The sequence below is a fragment of the Malus sylvestris genome, chromosome 4, assembly GCF_916048215.2.
Source record: "Malus sylvestris chromosome 4, drMalSylv7.2, whole genome shotgun sequence".
Taxonomy (NCBI): domain Eukaryota; kingdom Viridiplantae; phylum Streptophyta; class Magnoliopsida; order Rosales; family Rosaceae; genus Malus; species Malus sylvestris.
The window spans coordinates 6375351-6399694 of record NC_062263.1 but is presented as its reverse complement, the minus strand read 5'-3'; the positions used below and the strand labels follow the sequence as shown (position 1 = coordinate 6399694).

The 24344-nt window shown below is 36.6% G+C and overlaps 1 protein-coding gene and 1 long non-coding RNA gene across 2 annotated transcripts; both read left to right on the top strand.

Moving 5' to 3' along the window:
- The first annotated feature begins 1759 nt into the window (after positions 1-1759).
- On the top strand, positions 1760-6508 carry LOC126620035 ((S)-ureidoglycine aminohydrolase). Its single transcript, XM_050288495.1, has 13 exons — positions 1760-1941; positions 2182-2310; positions 2890-2977; positions 3051-3127; positions 3214-3253; positions 3388-3454; positions 4064-4149; positions 4415-4496; positions 4729-4785; positions 4869-4907; positions 5582-5652; positions 6150-6203; positions 6330-6508. The coding sequence occupies exons 1-13, from the start codon at positions 1905-1907 to the stop codon at positions 6397-6399; spliced, it is 897 nt and encodes a 298-aa protein (XP_050144452.1). The 5' UTR covers positions 1760-1904; the 3' UTR covers positions 6400-6508.
- A 9940-nt stretch (positions 6509-16448) lies between these two features.
- Positions 16449-20796, top strand: LOC126619645 (uncharacterized). The gene is made up of 6 exons (XR_007622122.1): positions 16449-19003; positions 19278-19502; positions 19625-19815; positions 19933-20031; positions 20119-20198; positions 20284-20796. It is a non-coding gene; the product is annotated as an uncharacterized LOC126619645 (long non-coding RNA).
- The last annotated feature ends 3548 nt before the right edge of the window (positions 20797-24344 follow it).

Genomic DNA, 24344 nt, shown 5'->3' with positions numbered 1-24344 from the left:
GTGTTTTTAAATTAACTTTTAAAGAAAATGTTTTTAGGTTCCAAAAGTACTTGAAGTGCTTTCTGCAAGAAGTACCAGTTATGTGCTTCTTCTATAAAGCACTTTAAATGCTTTTCCAAGATTTACTAACATTTTTACTAAGAATTGTTTTTAAAAATATTTTCACCAAAAACACTTTCAGTCATTTTAAAAACACATCCAGACAAGCTCTAACTCTCCCTCTCTAATAATCATCCCGATCAACCCAAATAACTAATAAATAAAGAGATAATTCTCTAGAGTTTATGTCCAATGCTTTAATCTTATTTAAGATATTCTTCTAAATTCAACTATTTAAATGGAATTTGTTTCTTTTTTAGATATCTTTTTTATTTTTTAAAGTCAAATTTGAGATGTTTTTGAATCTCGAATAACATAGATTGAGTAATTATTTTGTTGTTTTGAGAAAACTTAGCTCATTCACGAAGAAGTAGGCAAGCTAGTTTACACATTAGGTGTTGAACTGCTAATGCAACTTACTCTTTCCCAAGGTTTTAAATATCGATGATATCGGAAATATCGGTAGTTCAAAAACACGGAAATTTCGATGGAAATATCGGGATATTATCGATATCGATAAAAATTGAATAAAAACCACGGAAATTGTAAGAAAAACTTGAAAATTTTTATTGAAACTTTGCAGGATGTTTATTTAGTCAATTATCTATTAGTTTATCACAAAAAATTGGAAGAAAATGCATTGTATGATAGATATAACTGATTTAAGTTGATTATATAGCGAGCTGGCAAACATTGTGAGTGTAGAAAATATGTAGTAATTAATGAAAGAAGTTTAAACACACCATAATCATTTATATGTAATGAATTAGTACAATATTTTACACTTTATACATTGCATGGTAAGATACATGAGTAACTTAGCAAGGTCTAAAATATCGATGATATCGGAAATATCGGTAGTCCAAAAACACGGAAATTTCGCTGGAAATTTCGGGATATTATGGATATTTTAGACCATGCTCTTTCCTCATATTCCAAGCAATTGAAAAGTTTCGATGAAACATTCACTATCTAAAACGATTTAGCTATCTAAATTATTTTTGGGCGTTTCTCATTCATCTGTTCTTATGCTTGTATTCGTATTTGTTCATGATGTTTGAATGATTTCCCATAAAACAAAATAAAACAAAAAAAAAATTAAGGAACACTTTCGGTAATAAATGCTAAGAAATTATTTACATAGAAATTATATTCCATGTACATGAAATATCTTGAAATACTTTATCTTCTAAATGAGTAAATTTTAAAAACATTTGATATTTTAGGGTTTTTTTTTTTAAACAAACGATATTTTCTACAACGGGCTAGAAAAAATGTCATTTAAATTCTCTTTTGTCAAAAATCGAACCTAAGATGTCTGAAGAGGAATATTATTAAATCGTAGTATTAAGTGACATCTTTTAGGTTTTATATTATTATGAAATTTGTTTGCAAATAAATTATATGGGATGTGATATCCACATACTTTTTTTTACTTTTCACATACCTCTTATTTGTCTTTCTTCAATTCATTTAATTCGACAATCAAAATATAAAAAAAAAATATGATAAGTGAAAAAGAGTGTGCGAATAGTACTTATTAAATTATTTCCACCCCAAGTGTTTCAAAATGTTTGGTTTCGTCTGCCCTTGCGCCACTTCCTAGCCACCAATTTACCAACTTTCCAAGAGGTACACACGATGGATTCCGTGTCAGCCTTTGTTCTCTTCCCCAAGTCCAAATTTTGGTACAGCCGAAAAACTCCCCACTTCACATCCCCACTCACTCACCGAGGAACACTGAACAAACATAACTCAGATATCTCCAGATCTCTCTCACTTCCTCGCAGTCACACAGACTCACGATGAATCACGCTTTGCTCATCTTTGTCATCACTCTAAGTACTAACCCCAACCCAACTTCTGTTTCTCTATCTGCTTCATTCTGTTTGGTTACCGGGAAAATGCTGAGAAAATGAGATGGAAATTCGATATGAGTTGGATTGATCATTGTGTCTCAGTTGTACAACTAATTTTCTGACTTGGGTTTTCACTATTTGATCAATATAATATAACTTAAATGAATGATTAAGTTTTCAAACTCTCTAGTGATGGAGCAATCTTTAACCTTTTCTTTTTCAGGATTGCTCAAAATGGCAGTGGCTGATGAGGGTATTTGCCCTTCTACTTCAATGGTCGACTCGGGTTCGGACTTGAAGCATTTGTATTGGAAGGTCACCAATCCCACACTCTCTCCTTCACATCTTCAAGGTTGGTATGTAAAGATTCTGCATTTTGGTTGGAATTGTATTTGGGTAGTTGTGAAGGTGGATTTTATTAGTGATGATTGTTTCAGATAGTGAAATTTTTAAGAAACAAATTGAACAACAAACTGAAATATGAAAAAAATTACTTGAATAAAAACAGACAGTGCTTCGGATATCCAGAGCTTTACGAGAATCTTGCTTTGCATTTTCCTATTGGGATTAAAGGCAATTTTTACAATCAGCTTTATATGTGGATGGCTAATTCTTTCTTCCACTTAGGTTTTTTTTTTTTTTTCGATTTTCCTTTTTCGTTACATTGTAAACCTTTGCCATTAAACCCTCCTCACCAAACATTCCAAGGTAAAATAGTTCATGCAGTTCATGGGATGCTTTGAGACTATGTAAGTGGCATTAGGTTTGCTGGATACCAGTTAAGAACATGAAAATTAGCAATCAAACAGCTGGAGTCGTCGTGCTATTTATTCTTCTTGTGTTTGTGCTTCAGGTGGAAATTTCAAAGCATGTTGCAGCTAATTGAAATTTAAAAATTAGCTGAGGTTTATATGGTTTCTTTTCTTCTCAGACTTGCCAGGGTTCACACGCAGTGTTTACAAACAAGACCATGCTTTAATAACACCAGAGAGTCACGTCTTTAGTCCTTTACCTGACTGGTACTTCTAACTCTGCATTATACTAGTTAGAAGGGTTCTCCACTGCTGCTGTAATTTAGATTTACTCTTACAGGACTCTGACATTAGGAGCGTATTTGATAACGCCGGCCATGGGTTCACACTTTGTAATGTACCTGGCAAAGATGCAAGGTTAGATAATTGATACACTGTGCTATGGTCACTTGTTTTCATCAATTGCTGATATATATATATACACACACTTTACCAATGCGCAGAAAACTCACGATCTGGACTCCCCCCAAATGATGTTGAAAGGTGTGGGCATCTTCTTTTCCTCAATTTTCCGTTTGTACTATATGATAGCGAATTTCTTGTGTACTTTACAATGATTTATTAGCTTCAGGCATTTGATTTTCTTCATAAGTCTTTTGCTCTCTTTTTCCTACTAGGTTCATATTTGTGGTCCAGGGTGCTGTCACTCTCACTAATGTTTCTGGTACTAGCGACAAATTAACGGTAAGAAAGCTCGATATATTTCAGTATGAGATTTCTAGTTTTGGTGGATAATAAATTTGATACTCATTATCAGTTGGTACATATGTCGTCTAAACACGCACCCAAACACACACAAACACATATTATGCACTCATGCATTTTTTTTTATTTCCTTAGTTTTTAGAAGTAGATTATGTTTTGATATATGACCATCTTATTATCTCAACTTGAGCAATTCGTTTTTTGTGTTGGGATTTTTAAGTATAATGAAGGCTGCTAGAAGTCTGAATTCTGAAAATGTAATTGAATTGTGTGACAGAGAGCACTGAAGTGCCATTTATCTGTTTATGTAGGACACATTATAATTTCAAGAGTACTATTAGGAAACATATAACATACTTTTATAGGTACGATGAACTATTTACAAGTAAGCATCCTTTGCATCAAGCAAGGACTCCAGACTATCTGATAGAAATGCTGCTTTGCTTCCAGTGCTTTTAGTAATGATGTTCGTAGTATTTTTCCTCTGTGGTAGAACAATTACAAATCTAATTATCTGTGATGTGGTGGTGTTCTTGTGAACTTAAGTAAAGGTGAAAAGAAGTCTGATTCCAATTATACGAAACACAGGTGGACTCATATGCTTATCTACCTCCGAATGTTGATCATTCCCTCAGGTGTGATGCATCTGCCACTCTTGTGGTATTCGAGAGAAGGTTATCTCCCTAATACATTATGATTGCTTGGATTTCCTGTTTTCTCATTCTTTTAACTCTTGTTATCATCGTGGAATGCTGAGCACTGGAGTGCACTCAAAATCACCATTACATGGCACTAATGCTTTCAAATGGAGCGAAAAACTTCGTTTGTCAATGACAGTTTTCTTGATAATGAAATGCTACTGAAACCAATGGTGTTTTCCTTAGAAGTTAATAATAGTACTCTTCAAATGGCTAAATGCTCTACAATGTTTCTATATAGGCACGATTCTCTGGAAAATCAATCTACTGACCAGATTATAGGTTCAACAGACAAGCAGCCTCTCCTGGAAACTCCAGGCGAGGTAAGTAGTGACTTTTTTACAAGGTTTATTTTTATTTGGTATCGATAACCACTACGAAATTCTTTGTGGTTGCTTTAGAGTCAATCCTTGAGTCATATTGATGAGGAACATCTCTCCATGAGATGTATCTTTCTTTGTTCTTCCTTATTGTTTAACTTATAGTTGAGTTTGTCTTGATGATAGATTTAAGATTTTGTAGCCTGTGTTTCACTTTTTCATTATTCATTATCAGGTCTTCCAATTAAGGAAGCTTATTCCGACATCTATATCCTATGACTTCAATATCCATGTAAGCCATTGGTTACTATCTGTGTTCAATCTTTGTATTCATGCTCGTTGCCATCTCTGATAGTGTTCATCATTTTTGGGCAGATAATGGACTTCCAGCCTGGGGAGTATCTTAATGTGAAGGTATTAATCTTTTCCTTGCTGTTTGAGTCTATCTTTTTGAGTTCCATGATTCACATTCTGAAACTTTAATTTCGGTGTTTTAGTTGATGAAATGAGTTTAAGCTGAGGTATGGAGACCCTCGTCACTTTGGTTTGGTCACTGCTAGAAAACGAACAGAAAACTTATTGAAGCTTAAGGCCATGTTAGTATATGACTAGAAATTATCTGTTAAGGTTGTTGTTGTTGTTGTAACTGTTGTTTAGTATATGACTTGAAATTATCTGTTAAGGCTACCCATAATTTTCAATGAATTCTTTTCAAAGACGTATCCACTGTCCATTACTGTTGGATATTTTTCTTTTTTTATTTATTTTTATTAAGGGAAGGGGGGAGTTTCAAACCCGAGACGCATGGTGGAAACCCAACACCATATCCACTAGGATATTGGACCACATGCCCATAACTGTTGGATTTTTTTAGCCAATAAGCAGTGATATCATTCTTGTTGCTTGCCTCAACCAATCAAGAGACTCCAGTTACCCAGTAGGGGTAGTATCTACATTTGATCTGTATATCACTACACCGTCTTTGAAAGCTTTACTTGTGTTATTTACTTTGGTCCCCAGCTTGAAAAGGCTTTCTCTCAAACGTGGGTCGTCCGTGATACTATGTGTTTGGTTTATTTCTTATGCAGGAGGTGCATTACAATCAGCATGGTTTATTGCTCCTGGAGGGACAGGGTATTTACCGATTGGGTGATAGCTGGTAAGAGATGCATTCACTATCGATACTGCATGAGATTGACATCCATTACTTGCTTGGGATCATATAGGACATGGTTATTGAATTTTATTATTCATATGCTAGTTATGCATTAGAGTTTCTTATCACACTGGCCAAAATGGAATCATCAAATAGACTATGAAAGTATAAATCATCCCAGCAATTGCCCTTTTTTTTTCTTCCCTGAAAATGGGGTATGCGGATTAACCAACAGATCACTCTCATCACACGACACACCCTTAAAATCATACCCCTCAATCCTCAAGGTAGATTACTCTTTGTATACAGTTGATGCAAATAGTTCCCAAAATATCAGTTCCTCAAGACAAGATGACGGTGCATAAGTTTTGTACCTGTTACCAATCACAAAATTTATGACTCGTGTCTTTTTCAGCTAAATGACAGCATTCTACCTGCAGTTCTGCTATTTTCTGCTATTTAGTTTTCATTGAATCTTTTGTTGATGATTCTGCAAATAGGTACCCTGTTCAAGCAGGCGATGTCATTTGGATGGCACCATTTGTGCCTCAATGGTGAGGGATGACGGGAATGCATAATTCTAGCTTTCGATTTGATATATAAGGATTTTCTTTCCGCATCTCCACATTATATAGTTGCCAAATCAAATTCATTTCTGTTGCAATTTGCAACTGTTACAGGTATGCGGCATTGGGTAAACACCGGACGCGATATTTGCTGTACAAAGATGTGAATAGGAATCCACTCTAGTCATATGTATCGTTAGGATGTCTATGACGCTTTATCAAGACAGATTTGTGTGTGTAATGCAAACGGAAATCTTACATATGGAACGCCAATCGAACTACTGTTTCTCGAAGGTGAATGCTCTTACTCAACTAAGCTAGAATACCTTGAACCTTGCAAATGGATAACGGTAACTTTGATATGCATAAGTTCTGACAGAACCAGAAATTTTTGGGTGCGCGGTCGGGTATTCTTTCATTAAACAAATTTCCATGTTACATATATTCTCTCATTCACGAAAGAAACTCTCATATAGTATGTTATTGTATCCATGTCTGTCTCTCTAGACTATAGTCATATCATGAGACGATAGAAGGTTATCATGCACTCCTTTCATGTAAAACAAAAAAACGTCTATGTAACATACACTAGTAGAAAAAACAACTTGCGCGACGAAGAGTATTTTGTCGCGCAAGACGTACTTGAGCGACGAAAAATATACTTCGTCACGCAAAATAGAAAAGATTGGAGACAAAAATAAATAAAATTGCGCGACGAATAATTGTTGGCGTCGCGTAAAGTCAGCAAGAAAAAGCAAGGTAATTTTGTTTGGTGTGAAAAATTTGTGCGATGAAAAGGGGGCATTTGCGCGATCAATGATTCGTTGCACGAGTTCCTGTCAGTTTTGACCATTTACTGCAAGTGAATTCGAGGAATCAATACCACATTTAATATAGGTGTTTGCGCGACAAAGGCTTCGTCGCGTAAAGGTCCTAACCTTCCTATAAATATGCGATTTTGCGGTCCTGATTCTTCACAATTCTATTATCCTTATTCTTCAAAATTTTGTTCGTGCTGGGATGGTGGATAAAAACAAGGATGAGAGTGTACACGACACCAACCCGTAAGATTTGAGGGAACATTTTGAGTTTGTGCATGTGATCGTTGTAGCCATGGGGAATAATTGTCCCACTGATGGTGGCATTCTTGAGAAGATATGCCTGGGAATGTGAAGAAGGTTGTGATGGATGAACTATTAGTTAGTATAATGTTGATGGATTAATAATTAAGTTTGTGAAATTTTTAGTTATATGTTGGAATTAATTATTTGCATATATGGATAACAATGTAAGTATACTCTTAATAATGATACGAACGAATAGTAGATGAAGTTGATGGATAATGCATTGGAGGGAGGTTACAATCGATGACATTATGAAGTCTTGCGAAATGGACCAGGACCATCCAAATAGTAGTTTTAAATTTATGTTTTGTATGGCAATATTTAAATTTAAGGTTTTTTTTATTAGTTATGTATTTGGACTTAATTAGGTTTCAATTCTTGTTGGGTTTTTTTTATTGAAACCTAATGTAAGCACCCTATCCTCGGTTTATATGTGCTTAATTGTATGGATTAAGGCATTAATTATATATAGAATAAATATTTAAGTTATTAATTATTTATAAATAATATTTCAGGTATTAATTATTTATAGAATTTTTAGAATAAATATTTAAGGTATTAAATATTTTCTGAATATTTGTTTGTAATTATAAAGTTTACGTAAACATAGATATATATGTTTACATAAACTTTATAATTACAATTATTCTATATTGCGCGACGCTACCTTCGTCGCATAAGACATCTTTGTGCCATGTGTTTGTCGCGCAAAGCATGGTCAGATTGCCTTCAAACCTTCCAATTTATTGTGCATTTATGACGCATTTTGCGCAACGAACTTAGAGATTTGCGCGACGAATATGTTTGTCGCGCAAAGGTGTTCTAGTGCTATATAAACACAATTTCAGAGCCCTAGTTTCAACATTTTTTTGTTTAAAAAAGAATGGCCGGTTTTAGAGAAGGTTTTGGAAAAAAAACAAGCTTGTGGTGCAACTAGAGAGGTATCAACGGAAGCAAGTGCCGTACTTTGAAGGCAAAAATTTGGCTAAGGCGTACGTCGAATTTAAGTATGACGTTGGGAATTTGGTGCGGAGTGATTGTTCTGCCGAGTTTGAGTCTTGGAAAAAGGTCCTTGAGGAGTTGAAGAAGTTCATGCTGGGAGAGTTATCGGTAAGTTTTTGGTAAATAATGAGCAATTATTTTTGTTAAAACGTAATATTTTTTAAATTATTAATTTATTGTTATTGACATTAATGTAGGTTCATTGGGATGTTAATGAAACCGATGAGAAGCAACGAAATTATGTGGATGGGCTTTTCAAGCAGAGTTTCCGGCAGTGGAAGTTTGATGTGTTGCGAGTGAGGAAGGATTGAAGTTGATGAGGGTTGTTTTTTTTTAAAAAAAAAAAAAAAGATTTTGTAGACTTTATATTTAATTTAATGAATAAATATATGTTATGTGGATGACTATTAATATTTGCATTAATTATAATTTCTATTTGGGATAACAAATTAGTTTTGTTAATTAATTTAATGTTTAATTAGGTTTTATTTTTTGATTTATAATAAAATAAAAATTTACAATACATACAAATAAAAAAGAAAAACATAAAAAAATTAAAAAATATGCATTGCGCGACGATACATTCTTTTGTCGCGCAATGTGTTGAAAAGAATAAATTGTAAAGTAAAGGCATAAACTAAAAAATTGGTAAACTTGCGCGATGAATGTTTTTTTTTCGTCGTGCAAATGACATTTGCATGACGAATACCATCTTAGTCGCTCAATGGGTGTTTGCACGATGAAGACCTGGTTTGTCGCGCAAAATCGTTCGTCCAAAAATGAACTTTTTAATCTAGATTCAACCATGTGCAGAGGCAAACTGCAAAAAAAATTGCAGATTGTGCCGCTGCACTTATCCCTTTGATTTTGCTCAATCTGGCATCCATCATTTCTATTTTATCTCAATTTCATCATCTAATACTCCCTTCATCTTCTTCTCTAGGTTGATCGAGCCTCAGTGTGTCTGGTAAGTGTTTTTTGTCGTTAGGGTAAAAATATTAATGTAAATTCACACTAATGCCATTAATTTCGTTGTTTATAAGGATATTGTGTGTGATTAACGATTGGTGGAGAATGATTGAGAAGGTATTTTCTTCGTTTTATTTTTTAAACATATAAAATTAATTAAATTATGTTGAACTTAGTTTGTTATGTTTATATTGTGTTGTGAAATTATATTTATATTATGTTGTTAAATTTGTACGTGATGTACAAATATGTGTTGTGATGTACGAGGTTAATTGAAATTAACTTCGTACTTGTTTTTTATTTTTAGTAAAACTTAGTTTCCCATTCAAGGATTAGTTGGATTTCGCGCATGGATGCAAAAATATGACTGTGGTCCAATTAATTCTTGAATTGTCCCATTATTTGGATGGTTTGGGAATGTACAGTTATGACGCGTAGTTTATGGTTGAAGGATTAGGTTTCGGTTGTGGAGATTTCGGTGTCATCTCTGTACGTTCTTTGGGTCGTACACCTGAAGAAATGTATCGAGATGCTGTCAAAATTCATCCACGTCGAAATCTAATCTGATATAGCCGTAAATTACGTGACATGACTATGCATTCCCGAATGGGATAGGGCCCTCACCGGAGGCATAAGATGACATTATCATTTTGTATGACGTTGTGATTGTTGTAATGTTATTGTGGTTCCAGGAATTATGGACATGAAGTGGATACAGAACCCGAATAGATGAGCAGATGAATACTTGGATGGAATCGAGAATTTTATTGACTTTGCACGTACACACAACCCGAGTGCAACTAAAATCCGGTCTCTTTGTAGGAGGTGTAACAACACAATTGAAAATGTTCGATTTCATTTAGTAAGGAATGGAATGATTGAGACATATAATACTTGGAACCATCATGGGGAACAATTAGACAATGCTTCGCCTTCAAACGCCATAAGAGTGGACAATGTTGTACCTATTGTGGATCCTAATGAACAAGTCATGGATATTATAAATTATGCTTTTCCATTTGCATTGACAAACAACAATTAGGAAGGGGAAGATGACGTGCCTACACCAATGGACAATGTAGAGTTCGAACAATATGAAAAACTATTAAAAAATGCCAACCAAGAGTTATACCCGGGGTGCGAGAGCTTTTCCGTTCTCATGGCCATTGTAGAACTAATGCACGGAAAAATAAAATATCGTATGTCGAACTAGTGTTTCGATTACTTTTTAGGGGTTTTCAAGAGAATGATTCTGAAGGACAATTGTTTGCCGAAAGACCATAGACATGCGCAAAAGGTGTTGAATGGTCTTGGATTGGGTTATGAAAAAATTCACGCTTGCAAAAACAATTGTATTTTATTCATCAAAGAGAATAAAGCATTGGATAAATGCCCTGTATGCAATGAGTCGAGGTTCAAAATGACATCTCAGAATATAACGACTAAGATCCCACAAAAAGTCATGCGTTATCTTCCCCTGAAACCTAGGTTGTAGCGATTGTATATGTCAACGCATATTGCCACGGACATGAGATGGCATAAGGAAAAGTGGGTTGATGACGATGTCCTGAGGCACCTTGCAGATGGAGAGGCATGGAAAGAGTTCGATCGAACATTCCCTGATTTTGCTTCTGATTTTCGTAATGTTAGATTAGGACTTGCCACTGATGAATTAATCCGTTTGGGATTTTAAACCAGCACCACAGTACTTGGTCGATTTTCGTATTTCCGTATAATTTGCCGCCATGGAAATGTATGAAAAAAGAATACATGATGATGACTCAATTGATAACTGAGGATGCTGGTAAGTCAATCGATGTATACTTACGGTCGTTGGTGGATGAGCTAAAAGATTTATGGACACACGGTCTGTGCATATACGATAAATGTAATGGCAAGATGTTCACTTTGCGGGCTGCAGTGATGTGGATTGTGAAAGACGCATATGTAATGGTTTCTGGGTGGAGCAATAAAGGTTATATGGCATGTCCTGTATGCAAGGAAGACGTAACATTTAGTTGGTACACCATAAAAGTTTGTTACCTTAGTCATCGAAGATGGTTGCCTTGGGACCACGAGTGGCGAGTGAAGGATAAAGAGTTTGATGGGGAGAAAGAGCACCGCCTTAGACCCAAATAATGGTCTGATGATCAGATTTTGGAACAACTTAACCGTTTGGATTTTGCTTCTTTCGGGAACAATATCAGTAGGACAAGACCTTCTACACATATGAACTGGAAGCACAAGTCTATATTTTTTGAGCTTCCGTATTGGTCTAAACTAAAATTGAGGCACAACCTCGATGTTATGCATGTTGAGAAAAATGTATTTGACACATTGATCGGCACGATTCCAGATATTGAGGGCAAGACAAAGGACACGATCAAAGCTCATCTTGCTTTGGAACGAATGGGAATATGACGGGGTTTATAGATGAATAAGGACAATGATAAAGCCAGAAGAGATCTTGCATTTTTTTTTCAATGAAACCGAATGACAAGAAAGAATTTTTAAAGTTTTTATCATCTGTAAAATTTCTCGATGGGTATGCTTCAAATATCGCGCGTTGCGTGAACGTTGATAGGGGTAAATTAACTAGCCTAAAGAGTCATGATTACCATGTGTTTCTGCAACGCCTACTTCCTGTGGGTATTCGACATCTCTTGCCAACCGATGTAGTGAAACCAATCATGTTGTTGTCTATTTTTTTTTCGCAATTGACGTCAAGAATGTTGCGAAAAACGGACGTTAATTAGTTGTGCCATGACATTGTGCAAGTTCTATGCAAGTCTGAGATGATATTTCCTCCAGCTTTCTTCACAAGTATGATACACGTGATGGTTCACTTACCAGATGAGGCATGCCTGCTGGACCAGTCAACTTTCGATGGATGTATCCAATAGAAAGGTATATATTCCTCGTCTATTTTTTATTAATCAATATTAAATATATTACGATTAGTAATATGTGTATTGTATCATTTTTTTTTTGGCAGGCTTCTCGGAGACTTGAAAAAAAGTGTACGAAACAAAGCGAAGCCCGAGGGATCCATTATACAAGCTTGAGTGGCATATGAGGTGCTTATATTTTGTGGAATGTATTTAAAGGATGTTGAGACAAATTTCTATCGTCCTCCTCACAATAATGACGAGGGTGTAATCAAGGTTCTAAAAAACGCTAGGCGCTAGTCGGGCGGCGGGCTGACGCCTAGCGCCTAGGCGGCTAGGCGGGGTCTAGGCGGACGCCTAGGCGGCCTAGGCGGATTTAGGTAAATTTCTTATATATCTTGTAAATAAGTGCATATTGGCACTTATAAAAATTATACTTGTATGAAATATATGGATAAGATAATAAAATTATGAAAAAAAAAAGTATCCAACAAGTCTAAAATTTAAAAACACATTAAGCATATTAGTAAAGAGTATTGTAGGATGACACATGTACCAAGTTCACAATTTAAAACCACATAAAATGCAAAATAGGAGGAAAATAAAGAAATATAATAATGTAAGATACTTGCAAAGTTACAAACCTAGGAAATAAATTTGAGATAATTGATTTTACATTCTACTTTAATAAAAACGAACACCTAGGACAAAGAAACTAAAAGAAAGGAAAAACATAAAAGGAACAAATAAATAAAAATAACCAAATAATAAAAAATAAAAAAACGAAAAAGGAAAAGGCTCACCAGGATTCGAAATCAAGACCTGGAGCCATGAGAAAGGCGCATCAAAAAGAAAGAAAGTTTTCATGGGCGCAGGGTTCGAACTGGAGCCCTGGGAGCTTGTGAGGATAAGCTGACCAACACGACCAAGTCCATACTAGTGTCAATTTTAGCAACAACTATAATATATGCTAATTTAGCAGCTTCATGTTCATTTAAAAAAAAAAACCCTATCATCACCGACATTTTCTGCCTTGCCTCGAGCCCAGAGCCCCAAATGGCTCACTGTCTCTCCATGTCAGAACGGCCCTTTCAAATTTCAATGGACATGGCATGCATACATGTCATGCATCCATGTAGTGAATTTCTTAGGATTCCAAAATAAAGGGCTAAGATGTGCCCCCCATTTCTCTCATTTCTGATAACTTTTTAGAAACCCTAAACCTCTCTCCCATTTCTCTCAGACCTCTCTCTCTCTTAAGGATAAAAAAAAAGAGCTCTCATTTCCCTATAATGAAGAGCCCTAGTTGCTTCTGATCTACCATTTTAACTCCAATGGTTTACCCTCCTCTCTCATTTCAACACACCCACTCACCTTTAGCCGTTCACAATATTCAATATTCTCTGCAAAAACCAAAACCAGCGAGTCCTACCATGGAAATGTTGGCATATTGAAGCTCCAAACTTCCCATAGAGGTAAGCATCGCCTCTGTCATTGTTGAATATGTGTCCATTTGATGGTTTAAGATAGAAAAAAAAGAAGACTAACACGTTTTTTTTTTAATTTTTTTTATGTATGAGGGTGAGGATCCACCTTGCCGCCTAGCACCGCCTAGGGCCGCCTAGCACCGCCTAGGGCCGCCTAGGCGCCCGCCTAGAGCTCAGCCGATTTTTCCAACCGATTTGCAAGAAAACGCCTCGGGTCACCACCGCCCAGCGCCTAGGCGCCGCCTAGGCCATTTTTTAGAACACTGGGTGTAATAAAGGAGAAACTTTTAGTTTTTGCGCAAATCACTCGACCATTCGGAAATCCGATTTGTGGCGAGTCATTTTCCAAGAAGGACATGGAGGTAGCACATTGGTTCGTACTCAACAATTGTGACGAGACACTGTCATACCTAGACGAGCATGAAAATATGATGAAGTAGGCACATCCTTCACATTTGTATGCCAAGAAACATCGTGAATTGTTTTCGCATTGGTTTCTTGAATATGTAAGTTTGAAGTGTTTTGTATTAGACATATATATTGTACCAATTAAGTTGCTCGAACTAACAAATTTAAATGTTTGTCTAATATTAGGTGAATCAACTGAAAGCATCGAATTCCCCTGCGTACAGTGAAGAGTTATATAACTTGGCGTTCGGACCGATTCGCGTTGAATTGTACTCGGGTTTCCATGTCAACGGCGTCAAGTTCTTAGTAGGTGCATGAGATGACAAGTTGTGTAAGCAAAATAGCAGTGTTCATGTCCCCGGGGGAAGCGAAAGTACAAAGACCGGAGCTAAGTGATCCTATTTAAGTGTCAATGGTTTGATACAAACCCAAATAGGCATGGAAGTGTGAAAAGCGATCATGGATTACTATCAGTGAACACTACCAAAACTTGGTATTATGACGACCCTTACATCTTAGCAACCATGGCAAAATAAATTGTGTATCTAAATGACCCTAAAGCCCGGAGAGGTTGGAAAGTTGTTTAGAAGATGGATCATAGGAGCGTGTATGCTATACCAGAACAAGACCGTACTAACGACGACATCGACAATGTTGTTGACCAACGTCTTGAATCTTCGATGGAAAGTGGTGTGGAAACACTCCAAGATACTAATCTTATCCAAGAACCATTTAAGGTAGAAGGAGTATCTTCAATCGAAATACCGATTCAGTCGATCACAATTGACCTAGGTAATATTCCACGATACAATGGTCCAGTGCACACAAACGACGATGGTGACGTACCTATAGATGATGAGGAATGGAACATTGAAAATGGTGATAGCGACGAAAGTGAAAGTTATTATAGTTCGGATGAAGATTAAGGCAATTTATTTGTAACTTTTTTTGTAAAACACGTGAAATGGTTAATGCATTATATAGAGTGATGGAAAAAATGGTATGAATGATTCCCATTTTATATGTGAATTACTTTGTAAATAAATTTGTTTTATTTGTATTTTATAATCAATTGTAAGCAGAATAAAAAAATTTAAAAAACCATTTTAAAACATAATTGCACGACGTATAACAATTTTTGGTCGCGCAAGCGTTTTAATTTTACACCGGAATATTGAAATTTCAAACACTTGCATGACGAATACATATATTTCGTCGCTCAAAGTATATTTGCGCAACAAAATATATGTATTCATCGCGCAAGTGTCTGAAAATTCAATCAAGGCATTTTTTTTTGCGGAAATTTTAAAAAACTTGTGCGACGATTTTTTAGCCTTGCGAGACAAAGACTCTATTGTGCAAGATTCTATATTTTAACCTCGTGTCTCTCCTTCCACCCCTCACTTCCCTCTTCTTCCTTTTTTCCCCATGCGATACCCTATCTCTCCTTCCTCCGTATCTTCATCGGTCTCTCCATCCCTCTCTCCAGCCGTCGCGTCTTCGTCTCCAAAAGATAATTTCCTCTTCAGCTTTTATTTTCAATTTTCTTTATTTACCATGTTAATTAGGGTTTTTGTTTTGTTTTTTTTTGTTTTGTATTTCAAATTGGGGGTTAGAATTAGGGCATTCAGGTTAGATTTAGGGTTCATAAATTGGGGGTTACATTTAGGTTCTTAAATTAGTTTTTAGGGTTCTTAGTTGGGGTTAGATTTAGGTCTTAAATTAGGGGAACGATTTTCAGCAATGAGGTTAGATTAGGTTTTCTTAAATTGGGGGTTAGATTTAGGGTGCTTCATTGGGGGTTAGATTAGGGTTCTTAAATTAGGGGTTCTATAATTTCAAGTAAAAGGTTAGATTTAGGGCCTTGTCTCACTCTTGATTGAATTTTTTTCTTATTACCATGCAAAGTGATTCAGTGTGTTGAGAAATAATGGAACTAAATGAACTTACTACTATCTTTAGCTTTGTTCCTTGGTTTTTCGAGTGGGGTTTTTGCTACTTTGATGTTGAATTTTGGAATTGGATGTTGGTTGAAGTTTTTGGTTGAAAAACTTGATGTTTGTTGCTATATGTAGGTGGAATCTGCGGAATGCAGAACCTGATAAATGTTTACACTCTTTCTTTCTTGGAAAGTAACCTAAGTTAGACAATTGGTTTCCCACCCTATAATAATTATTATTCGGTCGTGCCATTATGGTAATTGAGTTGCAGTTCCCCTTTCCTACAAACGAATGCAATGACATTGATTTTGTAACATCCCACATCGTCCAGGGGAGTGATCCTTAAATGTATATTCCCATCCCTACCTAGTATGAGGCCTTTTAGGAGCTCACTGCTTCAGGTTCCGTAGGAACTCCAAAGTTAAGCGAGAAGGAGGCCAGAGCACTCCCATGATGGGTGACCTACTGGGAAGTTGCTCGTGAGTTCCCAAAAACAAAACCGTAAGGGAATAGTAAGCCCAAAGTGGACAATATCGTGCTACGATGGAGTCGAGGCTGGGATGTGGTGAGGACATGGGCCGGGATGTGACAAATGGTATCAGAGCCAATCCCTGGTCGGAAGTGTGCCGACCAGGATGTCGGGCCCCTAAGGGGGGTGGATTATAACATCCCACATCGCCCAACGGAGTGATCCTTAAATGTATATTCCCATTCCTACCTAGCACGAGGCTTTTTGGGAGCTCACTAGTTTCGAGTTTCGTAGGAACTCCAAAGTTAAGCGAGAAGAAGGCCAGAGCACTCCCAGGATGGGTTACCCACTGGGAAGTTGCTTGTGAGTTCCTAAAAACAAAACCGTGAGGGAGTGGTAAGCCCAAAGCGGACAATATCGTGCTACGGTGGTGGAACGAGCCCGGGATGTGGTGGACCTGGGTCGGGATGTGACAATTTGGTATCAGAGCCAATCTCTGGCCGGAAGTGTGCCGATGAGGACATCGGGCCCCTAAGGGGGGTGGATTGTAACATCCCACATTGCCCAGGGGAGTGATCCTTAAATGTATATTCCCATCCCTACCTAGCATGAGGCTTTTTGGGAGCTCACTGGCTTCGGGTTCCGTAGGAACTCCAAAGTTAAACGAGAAGGAGGCCAGAGCACTCCTAAGATGGGTGACCCACTGGGAAGTTGCTCGTGAGTTCCCAAAAACAAAACCGTGAAGGAATGGTAAGCCCAAAGCGAACAATATTGTGTTACGGTGGTGGAATTGGACCGGGATGTGGTGGACCCAGGTCGGGATGTGATAGATTTCTTTATCTAAGTAGAGTATTGTTACAACTAAATTAAATGTACTAGTAACTAAACAAACAACTTGCTGCTTGGTCCGCTGTTCTTAAACAAGAAATCATGAAGACAACAATTTAGCTTTGTTCCTCGGTTTTTCAATTGGGGTTTCTACTACTTTGGTGTTTGATTTGGATATTTGTTGAAAATTTTTATGTTGGTTGCTGGATGTAGTTGTTGGATTATGTAGAATGCATAATCTAGAAAATTTGTAACTGCTTCCTTCTTGGAAAGGAACCAAAGTTAGAAAATTGGTTATGGATTTCTCAGACAAGTAGAGTATTGTTACGGTTAATATAAGTCAACCGAATGTACTAGTAACTAAACAACCAACGTGCTACTTATCTTTAGCTGTGGTCCTCAGTTTTTGAGTGGGGTTTCTGCTACTTTGGTGTTGGATTTTGGAATTGGATGTTGGTTTAAAATTTTGGTTGCAAAATTGGCGTTTCTGCTACTTATTTTTAGATGTGTTCCTCAGTTTTCAAGTAGGCCTTGTTTCGCTCTTGATTGAATTTTTCTTATTAACTGAGGTAACTTTTTTTTTTCAATGTGAAGAATGTATGAATATGTTAAAGAAATAATGTTGTAGCTTATTTAGTTAGTCATACAATCAGACATAGATAGTTATAGAAATAGGGCCATGGGGTTTTTTAATTTGAAGATCATAAATAGCTTAATTAGCCTACTAATGGTTCTCTCTCGAAAGTCTTGACTCCTAAATAGATAGAAAGTGTTATTTGTTGCTACTCACTCTGTTATAAATATAGTGCATTGTTAATTATTCCAGTTAGCAAGCTCTATTTATATCCAATGGTCATATGATTTCTATATGTAATGTGGATGTTTAAAGAGACTAAGAATCACTTTGGATGATCCCTTTTCTCATTACTACCTGTGAAACTATTAAGTAATTATGGTGGAAACTGTTTGAAATTATGTTGCTTAGTACATACACACACAACTTGCATACATCAACACACACGCACACACCCAAAATCAGCATATATACATGGACACACACACAGACATAGTACATAGACACACACCCACAAACATAGAGCACGTACATATAGACGGACGCATACACTCATAGGCTATGATTTTGCCTCCAACTACTCCTTTATGTTAGTTTCTTCTTATAAGTTATAATTGTTGGGTCTATATCCTATCTGAATTGATTAGTTTGTGTATAGTATATCAGTTTTAAGTTTTGTTTCTGCCAAACTTGAATTGGGTTTAGAATTAGGGTTTTTAAATTTCGTTTTAAATTTAAGTTGAAATTATTAGTATGTGTACGGTAAGTTAAATCTTTGTGTACGAAACAAATTGATTTCCAATTTTGTAGATGTCACACCTCATTAGAATCCGGAGGGCGATGACTTCTACACCTAGTCTGACGGCTACACCCAGTCTGACGACTACACCTACTAGTGTCACCACTGCTCCGGCAAAGATTGACCATAGGTCGGTCAATCTGGTTAACCCAGTTTGTCCTCCAATCCCATAAGTGCAAGCATCGTCGACTTCTTCGGTGACGTTACCTGTTAGTGCTCGACGTACTCACCGGCACCTTCGCACTACAGACCAGATGTCGCCATCGGGATCCATAACTGATGCCTCAGGTACATGGCCAGGTATACAATCCTAATTCACTCCTTCATTCCCATGTTAACTGAGTTTTGTTATTTTAGGTTCAATTTGTTAAGTTATGTTATGTAAGGATTAAAAAGTTGTCATCGTTCCGAACCTTTTATTAAATTGTTGTGATCACTGTGTTCGATACGTATATTGTTTATGTTATTTTCAGGGTTTTAGGAAATGTTTTAATTATAGGGGAGGCTATGCTGAAATTTTAGTAGGATTTGTTATTAGTTTTGAGTTAATGATTTTTTTTTCATCTCTTTGCAGTGAAGAAAAACACATGGGGACCTTGTCAGCAATTGAAGCCTGTGAATGTCACTTGGGTGACCAACGGTTGTATCCCAATCGGATATGATGAGCGACATCGGGCAGCACCAACGGCGGAGCAGCATAGTGCATTGACATGTCGTGCGGACCTTTTGCCCTATGTAGTGGAAGTCTTGGAAGGCGATGTTGGAGGAGACGAAGAACACGGTGCACAATCAATTGTTCGTAAGTAGTGTCGCCTTTTTAATGTGTTTCATGTAAAATTTATATATTTATATTTATTGCTGCCTTTTCTTACTAATACTTTCAAATTATTTGTTACATTGCACACAAACTACAATTTGGAGGACATGGACGAGGACATGTCAATCGGCTCTTCTCTGAACGTTACAAGCAGTGGAAGAATGACCTACACCAATGTTTCCAGTAGTTTGATGATCCGCAGGTCGCTCTCGAGGAGGGTTGTCCGAAGGAGTTGGAGGACCGACAAGATAGTTGGGTTTGGCTTTGCGATCATTTTCAGAAGCCGGGCTATATGGTGCGTTTTTAATTACGACTTCTTTCATTTTACTTTTTTTAATTTTTAATAATGTTTATTATTATTTTTTCTAACTTTGAAGTATTACAACTAATACGTTTATTTTTTGTATAACAGAAGAAGGCGAAGGCGAACAAGATCAATCGAGAGAAGAAGACTCTTCACCACCATTCGGGTTTGAGGCCTTTCTCCTATAGGATGGAGGTACGACGAAAGGTATATATTACAACTTTCATTTCCAATTTTAAAATGTCGCTAATTTTTTTTTCGTACTAACATTTTCCATATCTTTTTCGATTTTAGAAAGGTTCAAAATTTCCAGAGATCACGTCTTTGCTGACATTTATGTTTAGCCTGGGGATGAGTTGACCAAGTCCCTTCATGTAAGTAATTTCTTATGCATTAAACATTTATACTAATTATTTCAAATTGTTTTCTATGAATAATCCTTTTTTTTTTTTTTCACAGGTGACTATGGTGGAGAAGAGTTAGTCGGTGCTTCAGGAGTCTGCCTCCTAGCTTCCCTCGGACACACCGATTGAGTCTGTGGACTCCCCTGAGGATGTAGGGTTTCACATCATCACAGAGATGTTGGACCAGACTTTTGGTCGAAGGCCAGGGACATATTGTCGAGGGATGGGAAATGTCAGGCAGCGGGAGAGTGGAACCTCGTCATCCTCGCAGTCAAAGAGCTAGGTAACGGGTTTGACGCGGGAAGTCATTGGCCTGAGGAGTGAGTTGGCATCGTACAAGTCTCAAATGTCAATGCTTGTACAAGCCCTCAGTTCCTCCGAAAAACGTCTCCCCGGTTTTTCTGCACCATTGCCCTCAGAGCCATTCCACATCTAACAAGCACAGCAATCAGGCCCGTCGACCTCCGACCCCGTCCCCAACTAGCAGCAAGATTACCAAACACCTTCGAACAAAATGCCTATAGATTTTTTTCATAGTTTTGTTTCTGCTTTCTTTTAAAACTTTATATTTGTACATACATTTTTATTTATATTATAAATAAAAAAAATTTATTCAATAATTTGCTTTTTTTTGTCATTAGTATGAAATCTTTTTTTATTTTTTATTTTTAATTTTCCTTTTTATTCTATTTATTTATTTTATTAAAAATTACACTTGCGCGACGCCGACCGGTCGCGCAAAATGAAGCGCGTCTTACTACTTCGTCGTGCATCACCACTCACCTCTTACATTTTTCGTCGCGTAAACTTTTCGAGACAAACTAATCACAAAGCGTACTTGTACCTTTTTATATTGTACGACAAAAACCTTTTTCCGTATAACTTTAGCGCCACGAGTAATAAAGCGTTGCGTAATTGTTTAGATGCGCGACGAATTTGAAATTGTTTGTCACGCAATGTCTTTTTTCACAACCTTTGTGCGACAAAATCTACCCGACGATTTTCTGGTCGCCGTAGTTTTTGTGCGACCTAAGAATGCTTTGTGCGACAAAATCTCCTTCGTCGCGCAAACTGTTTAATTTAGTAGTGATATCGTGTAACCCATCTCTATTACACCACGACTTATGCGATGAAAGAGAGAGAGAGAGAGCAAAGGTTACTACATGAGATATACAAATTTCTCTCATCTTCCACAACTAACCTAGAGGTTGGTATGATCCGGTTTGGATTGGTTTCACCACTCAAAACGGCAGCCAAACCAATTAACATATAACAAATTGGTTTGTTTTGGTTTCAACTAAAATTCTGAGTGAAACCGAAAGATCAAGGAAGATCAAATAAAAAACTCGAGGATGAGTTATTGCATAGCGGAAGTGTATGACACCGAATTTGGACTCGTCTAATTATTAAATGGAGCATTCATCATATTTAATTCAAAGATGGTTCATGTTCTCATTTAAGTTCATGAATAGTATTAAGTTCATGCATAATAACCTATTCATGGAAGGTTGAAGGTTCTTCCATGCCTAGTCTATTTAAAATCCCTACTCACTTATGGAAATATTTCATTCAGAAATTAAGAATGACTTTTAAACTTGGTTTAGTGAAGAGCGTTTTCTTCCTATCCTTAAAACTCTTATCTCTTTGGTGGATTCCTTAGGACGGTTTTGGCATTGCTGAAATTATTTTGAAAGCAACTTTTTAAATAAAATGGGGATAAAATTGTGTTTGGTAATGAAAAAAACAGTGTTTTTTGTCAAAATTATGGATCCAAAACACCAGAAAGCAAAAGCAGTTCTACCCATTCTTCTGAAAACAACGTTTTTTTTCCAGCACAACAACCCCAATGACGAGTTGTTTATCTTTTAGTGTTCATTTGTGATTTCTCATTGATCGTCATTACCTGGTGTCACAAACTAAACCAATGTTGTGTAGTTTGGTTCGATTTTGGTTTTGTTTTCGAATTAGTTAACCCCAATTCCAAAGCATACTGTCATTCTAATTTGTAAATCTCAAACTTTCTAAAATTCATCATTTCATCTAATAGCAAATTTCTAAGGAAATAAAATGAAAGATGATAAGTGTAAAAAAAAATAAAATATAAGAACGGAATGGTTCCGTTAGGTTTGAAGCGGTTTATAAATGTGTAAAACCACGGTTGGACCGGACCAACTGTTTGGTTATGTTTTGAGATTCCTTGGTTTAGAGAGATTTTTCAAAATGACCGTTACACGAGGTGGTACACCACGTGTCACTATATAAATAATAGAATATGTGTTTTAAAAAGTTAAAACTTAAAAAATAAAATTTCTCACAATGAAAATTTTCTCCTTGGTTTATTGATGATCCAAGCGAAATCAAACAGTCCACAGTTCGCATTGGCCGTTCTGGACCGTTCGACTAGTTTGGTTTTCCTTGTGCTATTTAATACAATAATATATTTACATTAAGAAGTGAAAAAAATATCGAAAACGTTTCAGTTGGACGGTTTGACCTGTTCGACGAGTTCGAATCACGAGGACATTTAACACTGAAGATTTGATCATTTTCTTGTGCTTCTTGTCATTAGTTTGAAATGCTTGACTTCAAATCTCAGGATTACAGTACGTATAATTAACTGTTTGAGAACAAAATAAGTACATTAGTATCAAATGACTATACTGTATACAAATCACTTTAGATTCAACATATTACGAGTTCATTTGGATGTACTTTTAAAATGACTGAAAACGCTTTTGGTGAAAATATTTTTGAAACCAATCCTCAGTAAAAATGCAAGTAAATCCTGAAAATGCACTTAAAATGCTTCCTGGAAGAAGCACATAACTGGTGCTTCTTGCATAAAGCACTTAAAGTGCTTTTGGAACCTAAAAACACTTTCTCTAAGAGCAAGTCCAGTGAGGCCTTTAGCTCGATGGACCGTGGACAGAACAAGACCAAATCGTTGGGGCAATCAAGTTCAGCCCATGTGGGCTTCAGCGCCGGAGGGGGCCCAAGCGACAAGCCCGACACGAATCGCTGGCTCGAGAGCCCGAGGTACATTAGCCACGATTTAAAACATGGGTCATCGGACCCCTCAAGAGAGAACACTGGAATATTTGGTAGGGATTCATCCCGATTCTGATCTCGACTTAAAACTCCATTAAAAATTGTAATTTTAGCACAAAAATGATGCTAAAATGAAAAGGTACAAGATTCTACCACTGTGAGTAACAACCGTGGTCGAGATTGGCCAGGTTTGGTCACGAAGCTCACTGGATTTTCTCGGCGGATTCTGGAAAAATGAAATAGAAAGCATGCACAGCGAAAAGAACAAAATTTAACCATTAAGTCTTCACCCGGAATCACAACACCAACAAGAAAATCCCAAATATTCAAAGGAACAAGGAAATCTCACCTGAAACTACAAGCTAGAGCTTGAAGCTCTCGAGTCTAGGATCACTGCACTTCCCAGTGCACTGATGGTGCATGCAAGGACCCAGTTATGTTCCTAAAGTTGTCAGGAGTCCAAATATACGAGTTCCAAGTTCATGATGTGACGAAATGGTAGGGAATTATTATGATGCTCTCAGTGCTTTATATGAAATTACAAATAAAATTATTTTGTATTATTTTATAAAATAAAAAATATTAATATTTTATTTCCTATTGTTAGGGCTATTTAGTTTTAGGGGTGGAGATGCAAAAGACAGTTATTGTTCATTAAGGGCAATTATTGTTCATTGGGTGGATTCAATAGTGAATAGCCCTAGGGGGATTTTGCAACGCTGGAGTTGCTCTAAAAGTGTTTTCAACCATTTTAAAAGTACACCCAAACGAGCCATACATTGTTTTTAGTCTTTTCAAATATATTGCATTTTTTGTCGCTTAGGCTAACTCGTAAGAGAAAGATTTTAAGTTTAATTTTTGTAAATAACTAAATCGATATCAACTTATTCCTCACCTTCTTAGTGTACATGTCGTTATATATATAAGATGTAGAAAAAACTATTGCATTTTGAATTATAAGTGCTGCCACCCCAAGAATATGGTTTCGGTGTCATAATATTTAAAAAAAAAAATTAAATTAAATTATCTAAAACCCTAGTAGCCGACCGTAGCAACTGGTGGACTAGT

What these genes read in the sequence shown, in the direction of transcription:
- LOC126620035 (XM_050288495.1), top strand. Translation starts at nt 1,905, where the DNA reads ATGAATCACGCTTTGCTCATCTTTGTCATCACTCTAA. An exon ending in TTTAGTCCTTTACCTGACTG is followed by an intron (nt 2,978 to 3,050) that starts GTACTTCTAACT and finishes TTACTCTTACAG; the next exon opens with GACTCTGACATTAGGAGCGT. An exon ending in CTTGTGGTATTCGAGAGAAG is followed by an intron (nt 4,150 to 4,414) that starts GTTATCTCCCTA and finishes GTTTCTATATAG; the next exon opens with GCACGATTCTCTGGAAAATC.